The sequence below is a fragment of the Cervus elaphus genome, chromosome 19 (assembly GCF_910594005.1).
Source record: "Cervus elaphus chromosome 19, mCerEla1.1, whole genome shotgun sequence".
NCBI lineage: Eukaryota > Metazoa > Chordata > Mammalia > Artiodactyla > Cervidae > Cervus > Cervus elaphus.
The window spans coordinates 26,424,013-26,441,646 of NC_057833.1; the positions used below are offsets into that span (position 1 = coordinate 26,424,013).

A 17,634-nucleotide genomic window follows, 5' to 3' on the forward strand; every position below is an offset into this window, starting at 1 on the left:
CTTGCTGAGGCGTATAGAACTACCTCTAAACTTTAAGGAATTAATGCTATGGGATAAAACATACAAGGTGTGAGTGCAAGAGTGTGCTTCTGTGAAATAGTGACAAGACTTACAACGGGAAGAAAAGTATTCTATTTGTATTATTTGATTTTTCCTCACATATGTTTGGTAAGAACATTTAACTTAATCTCTCTTAGAAATTTCAGTTATACAGTAGAGTGTTATCATCTATAGCTGTAGTTATCATGTTGTGCATTAGATCCTCAGATCTTCTTCATCTTATAACTGAAAGTTTTTACCCTTCTCTATTTTTCCCACTCCCAGGGTTCATAAGGTCCCTACCACTTATTTTTATATTTTTTCTATACATTTGACTTTTAACCATTCCATGTGTTAATTGACACCATGTAATATTTGTCTATTTGTCTTTCTGGTTTCTTAACTAACTTACCATAATGCCCCCCAGGTTCATCCATTTTACTACAAAGCAGACTCTTTCTTTCTTTTCTGAAGCTGAGTAATATTCTATTGTATGTATATATGGGCTTCCCTGGTGGCTCAGATGGTAAAGAATCTGCCTGCAGTGCAGGAGATCTGGGTTCAATCCCTGGATTGGGAAGATCCCTTGGAGAAGGAAATGGCAACCCACTCCAGTATTTTTGCCTGGATAATTCCATGGATGGAGGATCCTGGCGAGCTACAGTCCATGGTATCGCAAAGAGTCAGGCATGACTGAATGGCTAACACACTAACTAAAGGGTGGGGCGGTGAATATATACACTTCATTTTCTTTATCCATTCATCTGCCGATGGGCACTTAGTTTGTTTCCATACCTTGTTATTTGTGGATAATGCTGCTATGAACATGGAAGTACAGATATCTCTTTGAGATAATGATTTCATTTCCTTTGGATGTATACTTAGAAGAGGGATTGCTAAATCATATGGTACTTCAACGTTTACTTCTTCTGAAACCTCCATACTCCTTCCATAATGGCTGTCCCCATTTGCATTCCTGCTGACAGTGTACAGGGGTTCACTGTTCTCCACATTCTCTCCAGCATTTGTTATCTCTTGTCTTTTTGATAAGAGACATCTTAAGAGATGTGAGGTGATATCTAATTGTGGTTTTGATTTACATTAACCTGATGATTATTGATGCTGAGAACCTTCTCATGTACCTGTTTGTCATTTGTAGGTCTTCTTTGGAAAAATGTCTATTCATGTTCTGAATGTTTTTATTGTTGTATGCTACAGAGTTGAATGAGTTCCTTGTACATTTTAGGAAATTAACCTCCTATTGGATATGGGGTTTACAATTGTTTTTCCCATTCGATAGGTTGCCTTTGGTTTTGTTGATGGTTTCCTTTTCTGTGCAGAGTTTTTCAGTTTAATGTAGTCCCACTTGTTTATTTTTGCTTTTGTTGTCTTCTGGTGTCAGATTAAAAAAAATCATTGTTAAGATCAGTGCTAAAGATGTTTTCTTCTAGGAGTTTAATGTTTGATGTTTTGTTTTCAAGTCACAATGCATTGTGAGTTTTTATTAATTTATTATTATGTTTTTGTATATGATGTAAGATGGGGGGTTATTTCATTCTTTTGCATGTAGCTGTCCAGTTTTCCCAACATTGTTTGTTGAGGAAACTATCCTTTCTCTATAGTATATTCTAGGCTCCATTGTTGAAAATTAATTGACCATTTACATTTATTTCTGGAGTCTTTATTCTGTTTTACTGATGTGTGATCTATTTTTTATGTGAGTGCATACTGTTTTAATTACTATAGCTTTGTAATACAGTTTGAAGTCAGTAAGTGTGACACCTCCAGCTTTGTTATTCTTTCTCAAGATTGTTTGGGTTATTTGGAATCTTGGAGGTTTCATACAAATTTTAGAATTTTTTGTTCTATTTCTGTGAAAAATGTCACTAGAATCTTGATAGGTATTGCACTGAATCTGTAGATCCCTTCAAGTAGTATGGGCTTTTAAAAAAATATTTAATTCTTTCAGTTTATGAACATGGAATATCTTTCCATTTATTTGGGTCCTCTTCAATTTCTTCCATCAATGTCTTATAATTTTTAGTGTATAAATATTTTGCCTTAGTTAAATGACTAAGAATTTTAATTTTTTGATGATGTTATATATCAGATTGTTTTATAAATTCTCTTTCTCATATTTCATTGCTATAGAAACACAACTAATTTTTATATATTGATTTTGTTTTCTGAAACTTTACTGAAATAGTTTATTAATGTTAACAATTTTTTGGGTGAAATCTTTAAAGGTTTCTATATATGATATCAGGTCATTTGCAAATAGATAGTTTTTGCTTATTCTTATCTGATGGATATATTTTATTTCTTTTTCTTGGCTAATTATTCTGGATAAAACTTCAAGTACTATGTTGAAAAAAGTGGTGAAAGTAAGCATCCTTTTCTGGTTTCTGATCTTAGAGGAAAAGCCTTCAATAATTCAATACTGAATATGATTTTAGCTATACATTTGTCTGTTATACAGAACTCTTGTTAGGCTGAGATACCTTCCCCCTTAAAATTTGATAAAAGTTTTTTTTGTTTTTTTTTTTAATCATGAAAAGATACTTATTTTTTCCAAGTATTTTTTCTATATCTATTTAGATGATCTTTGCCTTATATCTTTTACTTTATTAATGTGGTGTTGTCACATTAATTTGTGAGTATTGAACCATTCTTGAATGGTTCAATAAATCCTTGAATAAATCCCATTCAATCTTGGTATGTAATTTCTTTAATGTATTGTTGAATTTGGTTTGCTAAAATTTTGTTGAGGAGTTTTGCATTTACATTCATCAGGGATATTCCTATAATTTTCTTTTCTTGTAGTCTGTTGGATCTTGATATCAGAGTAATGCTGGCTTCACATCAAGAATCTTGAAGCATTCTCTTCTCTTATCTTTTTTGGGAGAGTTTATAAAGAAGTGGTGTTAGTTCCTCTTTAAATATTTATTAGAATTCAGATGTGATTTATTTTGGAAAGCAGTAGAATGAAAAGATGAAATCTAGAAAGAATAAGAGAGTCTTATGGTTCAGTCTTGGCCATTTAGTCTAAGATAATACAGAATAGGAGATAGTAAAGGTTTTTAAACAGAGTAGTGAAACAACGAAAGTAGTGTTTAATAAACACTAATCTGAACTGTATTTAAAAAACATATTTTACATGATTTGTTTCCATTTTGAATTTTAAAAAATCTTATTTTTGCTCATGAATTTCTAAAACATCAAAATGAGTGTTAAACTATATTTGGTTTTCATCTGTCTTTATAACTATTTTAAAACTCACAGTACAAAACTGTTGTACATGCTTTTGCATTTCCGTTCCCTTGGAGTGCTTGCAATTTTAGTCTTAGAAAGAGTTGAGTGTGTGTACATTTTAGTTGATGATGATTATTAAATCTTTTTCTTTTTTGGTTCACAACTATTGTAATCTACTACTTTGAAGATTTATGGACTACAGGATGACTTGGGAGACAGTCTAGAGTCTGGATAACAGTGGAAGCAATTACAAGACTACTATAATAATTCAAGCATATGGTAACGGTGGCCACAGACCAGGCTAATAATAGTTTGGGGAAAGAGTGACAAGAACAAAATTTCTCTTGAAAAATTAATGAGGTCTGGTTAAGGCAAAAGGGAGGAAGAAGGAATGGTTCAAGATTATTTCTAGATTTATAGTTTAGAAAAAAAGAAAAAGCAAAACCTATGATAGGAGTTAAAACTGACTTTGAGGTAGACATGCTGGGCATCCCTGATATACTGAGATGGGAATGAAATATCCGAGAATGAATAGCTTATGGGCTATATTTTTCTATGAATATAAGCATAATTAGGATATGTTAATTCTCTGTATGTTAATTTTCAGGCAAAATAAATCCAAGTATGGATTTAATAGAAAGTTTTAAAATATTTGTAAAATCTCAGATATGCTAGTGTCTTAGATTTCATTTTTTGGTGACATTTGCAAATGGAAATAGGATACTGTAGACTCCTTTTCCTGGTCTAATTGCTTCTAATATAGCTATTTTTTCTGATAAAAAATATAATCCAAAACCTCTATATAAAATTTCCTCTGTCATATTTCTTAGAATGACGTTGCCTCTTTCTGATTTTCTGTTTAAGATTCAAATAGAGCAGAGTTTATCAGTTTGTGCTTAAATCGTTTAAATGGCTTCATGTTGCTTTTAGGATTAAGAAAAAATTCCCCAGACTAAAAGAGCTGCATGCTCGGAATGATGCCTGTCTGTCTCTTCATTGTCATCACCCACTACCCTGTTCTACAGAGTATGTGGCAGCCACACTGACCTTCAGGTTCCCTCTCATTTTAAGACTTTGCACGTGCTATATTTTTCTGTCGGACCTCTTCCCACCCTACTTCCCTATCTGTAGCCTTTTTTCCTGCTTAGTACTCACTTATCCTTCAGTAATCAGGCTACATTGCACTTATTCAGTGAAAACTGCCTGGGCTCAACCAGATCCCCTTGTATAACATCTGGTAACATCAAGGCTTAATATCCTTAACACAGTTTTTGAATATGCACTTATGTGTGTGATTATTTGTTCAGTGTTTCTTTCTCCACAAAAGAAATTTTCATAAGGGCAAATGTCTTGCTTTTTTTGCCCACCATATATCTAGAGGACAGAACATAATATATTAAACATTTGTTGAATGACTGAATATTGGCAGCCATGAGAGGGAAGTTGGACTGTTGATGCCATCCCAACCATCTAGCCAAGTTGAGATATCTCTGAGCATCTGATGGCACTTGTATCCTCATCATACTCCAAGTACCTCTCTGGATAATATGTGGAAAGCTAGAGCAGTATAGAATGTATCCTCACAAAGTACTGAAGGATTTATATAGCAGACAGCCACATTGTCCCATATGAGAAAGGAACATTATTCTGACATTCTTCAAGCGATGCAATATTGCATCTGCATTTTTTAGAAAATCAAACAAATATAATGTTAAAAAATAATGAGCATGTGTAAATTTGGTGATGCTCAGATTAGGGGTTAACCTAGTTTACTTTTTATCTAGTTAAAAATTTTCCCCCAGATCTTATCATTTTTATTTTGGACAGGATTGCTTTTGACTTTAAAGTATTGTAGTCAAAGTAATTTTATGAAGAAAAAACCCACTTTTCATATAAATATAAATAAGCACTTCTTAGTGTTATTTAGAACACTAAGAACACTTTAGAACACTCTGGGACCGCCCCAGATTGTTCTTCCTCGCTTTCTGGATTCTAACAACAGTGTCTCTTTTTTTCCCAAACGTCATGTTTTCATCTGTATTCTTCCCTAAAGAACTGTCTGAGGGAATATGTTTTGTGTTCATATTGGCAGTTTCTTCAAACACAAAGATAAATATAGAGAATGCTGCTACTTTCATAGGCTTGGAAATTAATTTCCATAGCATGTGTACATATGAACCACTAGCGTAAACAGCTCACCTAAAGGATACTGAAATGTCATGAATGAGATACTAGTGCCATCAAAATTTGCGCAATAGATGGATTCTTTGAAAACTGTCAGTTGTTCCAAAGTTTGCTTCTAGTATCTCATCATAGCTGTTTGCATTACATTTTAATTTTATCATAATGTGGATTTATGGCATTATTCAAAAATAGTTTTTAATTGAAAATTTTTCAGGAAAAATATTTTTGGTATGATATTTTGATACATGTTCATATAATCGATTATTTAAGAAATGTGATAACTTTAAGTACTATAGTATTGTCAAATTAATGAGTGTCATTCCAAGTCAATTACTTTCACACATCTCTACATTCTTAAGAGGTATATATTGCAGTTATATTAAATAGAATAAATTTCAGTGGGTAAAATTTAATACCTTTGCAATGACACCAATTGTGATATTTGATTTCTTAAAGTCATTGTATTTAAATGTTTATCAATTTGGAAAAAATCAGATACAGTAATATATGCTGTTTTTATTTAAAATGTATTGAAGTCTAGTGAGGTCCTCCATATATTCTTCAGACAGAGTTAGAATTTTACATCCTTGATCTTAGTTTTGTAAATAAATTTGTCCTAACAACATCTCTGAAGAGATTTAGCCTGCTTCCAGTGGCCCCAAAGCAACAATGACAACATCCTTAGATTTTCCCATTCTGTGGAAACTGCCTTAGGAATCTTTTACAGTCAATTTACCTCTAAGGCTGTGGGTAAAGAGGGCAGGGAAAAGAGTATAGCAGGGTCTTTATTTTTTATTTTTATTTTTTTTTTTATAGCAGGGTCTTTAGCCAGGGCTCTCCATCTCCATCATGATGGGACTCACTGGAGCCTGGAGCTCTCGATAATTCTAAAAATTCCACACATATTCTCTTAAGAAGGACACATTTCTCATGGACAGCTTTCTGAATCAGAAGCTAATGATACCCTCAACCTACTTGCCTTTTTTTGCAGATATGTGTGACACAAAGTACGAATAATTTCTGCTGAATTGAACCTGTAATGAAGGAATTTATAATCAGTTCTAATGTATTTGAGACCTAAAGTATATTAGACCTTCATCAAAGGGAATGATAAAAAGCAGCTTTAATGTGGGTGGATAGTAATTATTTCGGTGCTCATAATTATTCTGCAGTTAACTACAGAGAAATGCTGATATTTTTATTCCTTTTTCAAAATATAAAAGGCACTGTGGTCAGATTCTGAAATGTAAGAATGCATCATGCATCTTTTGTAAAGGATGATACTTTGAATTATACTTAGGTTAATGCAAAGGAACTATTTTGGATTTAAATGAGTTCAAAGTTCATGGTTAGGAGTTCCTGTACCTTTCTTAGTCCTGTTGTTTCACCACTGAATCTATTTATTGGCTTTGGGAGATATAAAATATAGCAATTACTCTCACTTTGTTTCAAAAAGACATGCGATCTGCTTTCTTATTAACTCTAATAAGAGTTATGAGTGAGTTCCTCAAGGAGGACAGACCCTATGGAGTTTCAATATAGAATAAATCACTTCCACACTCAGGTTTTAGAGGACTCATTTCCTTTATACTTCGGTGATTTAAGATGTCCATTTAAACTGTGGGTTTTGAAGATGCACTATTTGTAGTTTAAAAGAAGCATAAGCTGTGGTTGGAGTGTTAATAATGATTGTTATTTATGATGAACGGTAAATGTTTTGCTCTTTGAGGAAATCATGGTGATCAACTTGCTGGAATGCATAGTCTCTAATAGTGGTTGCCTATACTTGTTAGAAAATTAATGACAATTACCCCTTAAAATATTTCTACTTAAAATTTTTTAGCATCAGAAGTTATATCAACAGTAACAGATTGAAATAAAGGAAAAGTGAGACAGAGTTGCTAATATTCTAGAAAGAAGAGAGATCAAGGAAATTATTTTCTTTCCAGCCTGGGAATAATGAATCTTGAGATCATGTAGAGATATTTCTATAATCCATAAACATATTTACTCTAGTTTCTCAGTTTGCAACACAAAACCTCTCAGATATTTATTCTCAGTGCCTTTAGGCACATAAGATAAAGGAAATCTGTTTTCTTTCTTTTTATAATCCTTTTTTTTTTTTCTTGCTGGAAAATTATCAGCCCTTCTTCTCAGGTACCCTTCAAAAAATCAGATGTGTAAAAAATTCTTGATGTTAAGAAAACCCAACTGTACTTGACCAACTAAAATCTAAAATGCTACTGAAACCCATAATGTGGTAACAATTTAATATCATCCAACAAGATTTTAAATAAAACCTACTAAATAGCATTCACGACGATTTCCCTGATGGCTCTGATGGTAAAGCATTTGCTTGCAGACCCGGGTTTGATCCCTGGGTCAGGAAGATTCCCTGGAGGAGGAAATGGCAACCCACTCCAGTACTCTCACCTGGAAAGTTCCATAGACTGAGGAGCCTGGTAGGCTACAGTCCATGGGATCGCAAAGAGTCGGACACAACTGAGTGACTTCACTTTCTTTTTTCTCAGATAGTATTCAATAAATGGAATTCTTTAGTTGAGAAATTGGCTTAACCCTTCCTTTGAATAATGATGCCCTCATCTGTTCATGATGCTGAAACAGTATCTGTATGTTTCTAACCCTTCAGATTTGCTACAGTAAAAGATGTTCCATGTAGTGTATGTATGTAATCATCATCTCACATCAGTTAAGATCTTTGCAACCTTCTGAATATGAAAAGTGCTTATAAATAATGTAGCAGCCATTCCCTGTGTGGAAAAGTTCTCCCACAGAAATAGTATCATTTCCCTGATTTATCTACTAATATAGACCCAGAGGCAAATAGCAACTGAGAACTATGTTCACCATGCAAACAACTGGGAGACATTGTGTTAATAAAAATTTTTTGCTCTCTTATCTCATGTAGACCAACAGCTAACAATTTTGTATGTGTGTAAAGTGTGTACAACTACTGACTCTTGGATGTAGAACCTGAATGATTTCCCAGAGGAATCATGTAAATTGCCTTGGGCACCCTAAGAGGAGAAAGAAAGACATCTTCCAAGAGAGATATATAGCCGCATACTTAATGTAATTGTGATAGGATTTACGTTTCTCTCCAAAAATTATTAAAATAACAATTTAGCAAAGAAAAATTTGAGCTCACATTAAGGGTTTCCTAATATAGCCAAGAGTTAAGCAAATTAAGTAATTCAGCTAAAATTGGAAAGCAGATGTATTTTGGCATCAATAAGAAACTATCCTGTACTTTAATCTGTGTTGTTAACTAGTAAATAAAACCATAATTTTTATATGGTGTCCTTGAAAATAGAAATGCAAGAAAATATATTTGTTGAGGTTTATTAATTTATTCCTTTAGGTAATTACAGAAAAGTTAAACATTTTTCTAAGTCTAATATTCTACATGATGTAAGATATTCAATATTTCAAATATAGTTCTGATACAGTAATTTTTAAATCAAAATTAATGTTTTTCTATTTTTCAGAAATGCAGCAACATTGTTGCATGAACATCATATAATACTGAGGATACTTTCTTCATTTAAACAGGGTTATATTCAAGAAATGTAGATTTCTCTGAACTTGCAAAGGAGTGCTAATTGTAAACTATTGCTTTCATCTACTTTTTCTTCTCAATGGAATGATTACTTGCAGTACTATGAAATTTACCATTTAATTTACTGTGTAGAGCTCCTCTGTATCGGGAATGGCCTTGAAACCATGACCTTACAATTGAGTAATCAATGGGTCCCTTCTGTTACATCATCAGTTTCTCTATTTCCAATCTTTGATCTTTGCCAGTTATTACTATTTTTCAAGGCTGTCCCTCCGAGCTAATAAAACTCATATATGTCTCATTTTTTCCTTCTGTTTTCGGGGATGGTGTTTTTTATTCTGTGAAGGCTGTGATATTAAAATGTAGCTTTGAATTACAAACAATACATGGTAATCACTGAAAAGGCTTAGAAATCTTTCTCAAAATGTTTAACAGTCCCTTCCTATCAAGAGTGCTTAGAATTAATGCCTGCTTCTTTACTATTTATATTATTAAAATCAACATATGGCGTTCAGTCCTCTTTTTTTCCTTCCTTTTTCTGTAACTGTTATTTTATGCATGACAAAATTCTCTTGCTTATGGTTATGTGGTTGGCTGTCTTTTAACTTGAGTGTTATGTGTTTGTAATGATCGCTTTTTGCATGAGGATTATGAAATGCCATACAAATTAAATGGTTGTGGAAACAAAAAGAAATGGAGGGCTTCACATGCTTTTTTGTGTGCTGAATATGTCAATTATGTGATGCTTAAAATTACTTTCATATGGCCTTTGACTTCCCCTTTGGTGTCCTACTTTATTCTTAGCAAATTAATATTGTTAAGAATAATAAAACATTTATTAAACATTCACAGTATTTTAATACAATTGTTATCCTAAAACATCCCATTATAAATAACTACACTGGGCATGAAATTGCACTAGGGCATAATTTGTTATATTTCTAAATTGATTATGAAATATCAGCCCTGACTCTGTAACTACCTTAATTACAAACACTGACTTCTACAGTGATACTCTACCAAGTGATGAGATTATTTATTCATATATTTGTGCAAGTTGCAAAGATTTTAAATCCACGGCTACTTTTTAATCAAAACGCATGGGGAAATATTTGTGTAACGACAAGTAATTTTAAAAAAATCACAGTTTTGAAAAATGTGTGACATAAAAATGTGTAAAACCTAAGTGTTAATGCTTTTATAATAAAACAGAAAAAAAAAAAAAGAAAAGAAAAAACTCTAAAAATGTTTATATCTCTGTTTTCCCTAATGGTATTATATTGTCCCAAATTAAAGAATGAGTTTGGCCTACTTTCTTTATTGTTGTCACCAATTCAAATTAGAAAAGACACTGAATAAATTAAGTTCTTTCAGTTAATAAAACTGTTTACTTTTTTTGTATGCAGTTGGTATTAAAAAAAATCATTTCCTTTGCTTATGATGTGACTTTCAAACCACATGTATTTTTTATGCTGGATATATTCACAAGCCAAATCTGTGAGATATTTTGGGGAAAGGGAATTTTTTTTTTTCTTAAACAAAATCGATAACCAACTTTGATGTAATCACTCCCCCACGCTTTTTGGAAATAATCCTTGAGAATTTTAGTATTTGCACTTATTTTTTCCCCTCAGTCTTGTTTATTCTTGAATTGTCTTTTTTTTTTTTCCCCTCCATTTCTCCGTTCTCAATCCTAGGTCCCCTTACAAAGAAACAGACAGATGATTTAGGTGATAATGACGGTGCTGAAGATGAAGGTATTTTTCTCCACCCAATCTATTTGCATGACAAGAGCCTCAATCACTTTTTCCACCCTTTTCTATTTTTTTACTTCTTGTCTTTTTTTGAAGAGTTGTTTTTAATTCCCACTTTTGATGTGTTTTGTCTTCTTGCTTGTTGTTACATATGAATATACATTTTTAATTTTTTAAAAAATGAATGTCAAATTTTGATTTTGATGCCAACCATTACAACGTTTTAAAAAGAGGGGCATTTTTTGTTGTTGTTGTTTTCTTGAACTGACTTTTGATATGTTTCATTCCACATTTTGACTGAAACTTGTCCATATTCTTTGAACTAACAATCTCTTCCCTGTAGTCTCTTTGTACGCATTTTGCATGTTTTCTAATCTATGTAAATATTTTACCCAATACAAACTGTTTCATTTTTACATTTTATATTTGTTTAAAAAAAAAAAACACACTCAGTAAAATGAAGGACAAGCTAAAAGCTGATATAAAGTGTTTCTTGAGCAATGTAATTCAGATTTAAAAAATACTGTTTTCTGTTTGTGTGCTTAAATATTACATCGATAATAAAATCATATGGATGTGAAAGGCATACACCTACTTAGATAATTGTAGTAAACCTTATTTAACCACTTAAGAACCCTGAGAAGATTCAATGAATATGTTTTAATATCAAAGGCACATAATTTGAAGATTGGCAAGTAAAATATTCTGAATTTCAAATTGTTGCTAACTATAAGTAATAATGTCTTTATACTGTATTAATATAAAAATTCTTTTCTCTTTCCAACTTTCTATGACTTACAATTCTGACATACACTGTACGTGTAAGTACTCACTAGATTGATTTGAGATTTCTCATTCCATTATGTACCTTTACCTGGTATTAAATGGAGTGTTAGAGAGGCCCATTGAGTCTTTCAGTTCATTTTGCCTCCAATTAGTTATTTGTTTTTTAATGCCACCCTAGTTATGATTCTTACAGAGATGACTAATGTAATCCTAGGTTTAAAAATAATTCCCAGAACTTTGGAAATTACATCTCATAAAAACAATAATGTGGTAAGAAAGATTTTCCAAAACAAGATAATCCACACACAGGCCAGCAGAAATGCTAGTTCGATGAGGAACAACTATGAATGTGTTCTTACTAAACAATTGAAATTGTTTCATTAAGATACATATATATATTTAATAAACTACTTCAGAATAGAAAATTATAGAAACAAATTATTAAATATTTAAAAATTTTATTAGATGTTAATATTTTTATAACATTTAAGAATTATTTTGATTAAATGAAATTTATAACATTTGCTTAAATATTCATTTGCCATGAATACCACCAGTGGGTTAAAGGTTAAATACAACACAGTCATTAATACTTGAAATAAGTCTTTATAGCTGCCCAAGATTGTCATTTTGAATGCTAAATAGCTAAAAATAAATTTATAATTTCAAAATACAAATTGTGATTTTTTTTAACCCTGTTGGAAATCTGAAGAATTAAAACATCAAAGGCATTTATTCACCTTGAGGATATGGGTTTTGTTCCTGGTGCTCTATGAAAACAGCTTCTACTTGGGGACCTTGAGATTTGTTGAATCCTCTGAAAATGCTTGTATCTTGGACATTTGTTATCAGATTGCTTAGTGTGTAACTTTGTAAACTCCAAATTTTCCCCGAATACACACAATGTTTGTTTACATCATATCCCATTTTAAAAAATATTTTGATGGCTGATTTTATGTGCTGCTTTTTTTTGCTTTTGGTAAAACAGCATCATGTTTACAAGTAATACCTCTGAACAGCCACAGTGAACTAAGCCCTGTAAAGGTAAATATATCTCATAGACATAATTTGAAGCACATTTAACATTTTCAAATAGCCATTAAATATATCCTAAACACTGACTTAAATTGGCAGGTAATATTTAGGTTGAGTACTTAGCCAGTCATCCTAAGAGTTACCAAATCAGTAAATACTTTTAAATGCTCATAAGTGTGGAGTCCAAGTTCTTATTCCTCTGTGTTGTTCGGGTAATTGTTTAGAAGATAAGGATAAATTCAAATACCCTCCAGGATAAAAACCTTTGAATAATAACTGAGGTTCATCAAATGAGAAGAGGGCAAAAATTTCTTGAAATATCTTTAAACGTATCAGGGAAAGATTTGATTCAGGCAATACCCCCAAATTTTAAAATTGTTAAATGCCCCCAAATTCTAAATTATGGGCAATTAAAAACTTCATGAGTCCTTTAAGTAAAAAGAAACCAGTAAACATGTTCAAGGAGCTATGTGACTAATAATTATTCACCAGGACTGTTAAAGGGAATTATGACTTCAAACATTGGTTGTCAGGCAAAAATAAATCCCAATTGATTGCTCTAGAGCTATTGGCACTTGTTACATTGGCTTAAATTTTTTATTTATCAGAAAGATAAAATAGTTACTAAAATTTAAAATCAAGATACTTGCTCAGTTTCCAGTTTGTGTATAACTTGAAAAAATTAGTTTTTTACTGTAAAAATTTTAGAATAAAAATAATCAAAAAAAAAAAAATAATCAGCAGTGTATAGTATTTCTTCCCACTTAGTTCAAAGACCTAGATGCTTAGCAAAACTTTAAGACATTGTAAATAACAGAAAATGTAAGCATACTTTAGGCATATTTGTAGTTTTACTAAACCTGAGCTAGTGTTTTAGTCTCTGAGAGTATTCTTCTGATTTTAGTTAAGGTCAGTAGCAGCTGTTCAGGCAAAGTCAGATATCTTAGGAGAAATGCACTTAATTTCTAAGGGAACATATGAGACAAAATTTAGAGGGACAATATGGCTCTAATAAATTCATTATAAATTATTACATCTAATATATTTGCACTAAAGACCAAGTGGCTATTCCAAATTTTATTATTAAAATGATGGCATTAGTTGATAATATTCAATAGCAGGTTATCTGGTATATCAGTTTCATTTATAGAGTCTAGTCCTTTTTAAAATCAAAGTTTATATATATATTAAACTATCTACCTTTATTGTTATGTTGTTATTTTTATTATAGTTGAACAATTTACTATTTATATTTACATCCAAAAAAGACCTGTAGACTATGAAGAAAAGTAAAATCCAAGATGGACCCTATGATAAAATGCTATCAAAAGTAAAGTTTTTAATGAGTCACTAAAGGTGAGCCACTCTGATAAAGCACAATCAAAAGTTAGCAATTGTTCTGTACTATAAATATGGCATTTCCCAGACTTTATTAGCAGTATTAAGAGTTTTTATGTATAAGGATGTTGCCTATGTTGACACTTAATATACTGTCTAGCATTAACTTCAGGGTTACTTCAAGCAAAAATAAATATTGTTTAGAACACAACATTAGAATTTTATAGAATTTTCTGGAAAAGAACTGCTGGACACATTCAAGTAATTAAGCAAAGTTGAAATCAATGAGAAGTTTGGAAAGACAAATTGGAAATTACAATCAGCCCAATCAATCAGTAATCCTTTCAAGTCTAATTTTCAAAGAAAACTATAGAATGCCACGTAGAATCCCTCCTAGAATTTACTGTCATATTTTCAGTGTATCCTGGCACGGTGTACTCCATTCTACTATGTTAGGTGTACAAGATGTGGCAGGTCTTCTCAATGTGTGCCTGTATTGTTTTCCAGGTGAACAGAATGGTTCTACCAAGATTTCATTACTGTTCACAGTTGGTGCTTTGTAATTCTATGTAATTTTAATTAAAGAAGAATTCTGAAACAGCCTCCCGCTGTGCTACCTCCAAGCACACAATTAGCAAAGTACAGTGTCTGCTGTGAATAGTCAGTTAATGATTTCGATTTAATAATTTATTATTGCTTCTTCAGTGCCAGCCACACTAGAAAAATAAGCTAAAACTGTATGCAGTGAACAGACATTTAAGGAGGAGAGTTTGACAATTTCAGAATTGTTTCTTTCTATAAGCCTAACATCTCTATGAGTCCCCCAAGTCTTACAAATGAGTGAATATAATTTTGCCTCTCACAGATTTAAGGAGAAAATACATTTAGGTTTTTTCACTAAATGTAGGGTGTGTCTAGTAGACGGTTTTTATGTCAAAGTATCCTCCTCTCACCACTTAAAAATAAGACACTCTCAAGTACACATTTGTGTGGAGGACTGAGTACTATAAACTCTCACTGATATTAAATATTAAGTCAAATTTAAACTAGACCCTTAAAAATGTTTCTAAATTCTGCAATTAGCTATTTCTCCAACTTGAAAATCTGGACAAACAAGTTGAGTTACAATTCCTGATTTTAAAATGATTTTCATTGAAAAAAAATTATTATTACCGTAGAAAAATTGACACATTTCTACTAGTCACCTTTTTTTAAAAACAACAATGTAAAGCAGCCTTTAAATTATCAGTAGTTTTTTCAATGAGTTCGTATAATATTAGTCTATTCTGAAAGCTGAAACCCTAATTGTTATGCTCTAGGGGATTTATTTGATAAAATATGTCAAAAGCAAAGAAACAAAGCCATGCTTTTATATGACACTTTATTACTATTAACATTAAAAAAGGAAGATTACACACTTGGTGTGTAAGAGATCATTGGCTATTATATAATAGTGTTTCAAGTACATATAATCATACAGATATATGTACACATATTCATAATCATACAGATATATGTACACATATAATATTTCAATTTATATAACAGTTGAAACCTTGTTAACCAATATGGGGTCAGATGGTAAAGAGTCTGCCTACAGTGCAGGAGACCTGAGTTTGATCCCTGGGTCAAGAAGATCCCCTGGAGAAGAAAATGGCAACCCACTCCAGTATTCTTGCCTGAAAAATCGCATGGACGAAGGAGCTTGGCAGACTACAGTCCATTGGTCAGACATGGTTGAGTGACTTCACTTCCAATGTTAACCACTATATAGTTTAGCATTTTCGTCTCTAGATATTAGTATATTTTTACCATTTAAAATTATCCAGTGTTTCCCTTATATATTATTTCTAGACCCTGTTGAAAGCTACATAATCATGGTAAAGTATCTTAGAAAAGCAAACACATTTGATTAAAATTTAGAACTGTAGAAATCACTTCAATATCACTCTAAACTTTAGAATTGTTCGCTTAAACTTAGCTGTATTTTCTCTAATGTCTACATGAAAAAATCATAGAGCCAAAGTGTCAGTCAATTTTCTTCTTTCAAAGGATAAGGGTAATTTGAATGAACAGATGACCTGAATGAAACTGAAAAATATCACTTGAATGAAAGTCCCCTAAATGGGACAAAGATAAAAATATAGATTTTTGCACTCTATTGCCTACAATTCATCTGATAGTACTTGAATAGTTAAATGATACTTCTTTCAAATTCTGTGAAATAATGCTATAATTATGTTCTCAAATTGGAGCATAAGTTATTCAATGCAATTATGATGCATTCAATATGAATCTTTACAATAATTAAAATGGGGAAAAGAGTATTTTTTTCATAATAGCAGTGATAGCATTGTCCATAGTTTTTGGCTCATAAATTGCATAGGAGGTCTAAACAATTGTTAAAAGAAGTTTTAAGAATCATTATCATTCTATTATTTCTTTTAATTCTGTCACATCAAAGATCAATTAAAAATAGCACTGAAATTCACACCTACTTGCAATTATTCCAAATTTTGTAATTCAGTTTTATAATATTTAACAAAATTTTAGAAAGAAAACAACATATCCATTGCTTTTTTCAGCAATAGATCTTAATACAAGTTGCTTAAGAAACACTTTAACGAAGACAACAATTTAAAGAACTATGTTAAAATCATGCCCTCTTGTTTCTAAAATGGAAAATATATTCTGTGCTTCATTATGCATGTAGAGGATAAGAACAGTTGCCAATCATTTGTTTTTCAGATATTCGGGACAGTGGGGGTCCCAAACCAGTGATGGTATATATCCATGGTGGCTCATATATGGAAGGGACTGGAAATTTATATGATGGGAGTGTCTTGGCAAGTTATGGCAATGTGATCGTCATCACAGTCAACTATCGACTTGGGGTACTCGGTAAGAAGTTTTTTTTTTTTTTTCAACATCATTCCGTGAATATGTGATAATTTTGTTTTGACTTGTTTTGTTTTGCTTTGCTTCCTTTCACTCATTGTTCTATGTTTGCTGACTTTGAAGCAAAATTTTTTATATTTTCAATAAATTCTATAAATATTCATAAATTACTTGACAAAAGACAGCTAGGATTAGTTTTGATATTTAATGATAAAAGGTAATGAAATTATTCACATTGTTGAGGAATGCTCTTCTTAGCTTGGCTGTATAGAAATGTGAAAAACAGCAATGGCAGGGCCTTTCTTAAGAAGAATTAGTCTCTGGGCAGATTTTTCTCTCTTCTGCATTTCTTTTTTACAATGCTATAAAATTGGCTGAGGTTTGCCAGAAACGTAGAAACTAGTTTATATTCTCTTCAAGAATATGTGTATGGACTAGCTTCGGGAAATGATTGCCTTTGCTGTGTAGGTTTGTTTGTCTTTAGCTTATCACATGTAATTAGAATTATTTTGTTTAGATGTCATTTATTGAATTATTTAATTTGCAAAACATACATTGATTTCACAAAGTGTCAATGAGTTCAATAATGTATATGCATGTGAAACAAAATCAAACTGTAGATCTTTTGTTTCTTGAAGAAAAGTATAGAGCAGTATTATTATTTAAAATAAATTATCAAGTACTCTGAAATAGGCATAAACTTGCTATTCTACTTGTATAAGTTAATTTTTTTATAGTATTGTCACAATTTGAGGAGTAAAAAAATTT

General features: G+C 31.7%; 1 protein-coding gene across 6 annotated transcripts in view; it reads left to right on the forward strand.

The window, feature by feature from the left end:
• The window catches only part of NLGN1 (neuroligin 1), an 894,249-nt gene that overhangs the window by 382,791 nt on the left and 493,824 nt on the right, over nucleotides 1–17,634 (forward strand). For 4 of the 6 annotated variants that reach the window (XM_043875131.1, XM_043875132.1, XM_043875133.1 and 1 more), the window contains exon 3: nucleotides 16,717–16,869. In XM_043875131.1, coding sequence (XP_043731066.1) covers nucleotides 16,717–16,869 — 153 coding nt within the window. Of the gene's footprint in view, nucleotides 1–10,752; nucleotides 10,813–16,716; nucleotides 16,870–17,634 lie in introns of all 6 variants that reach the window. The other 2 variants (XM_043875129.1, XM_043875128.1) reach the window with 1 other exon arrangement.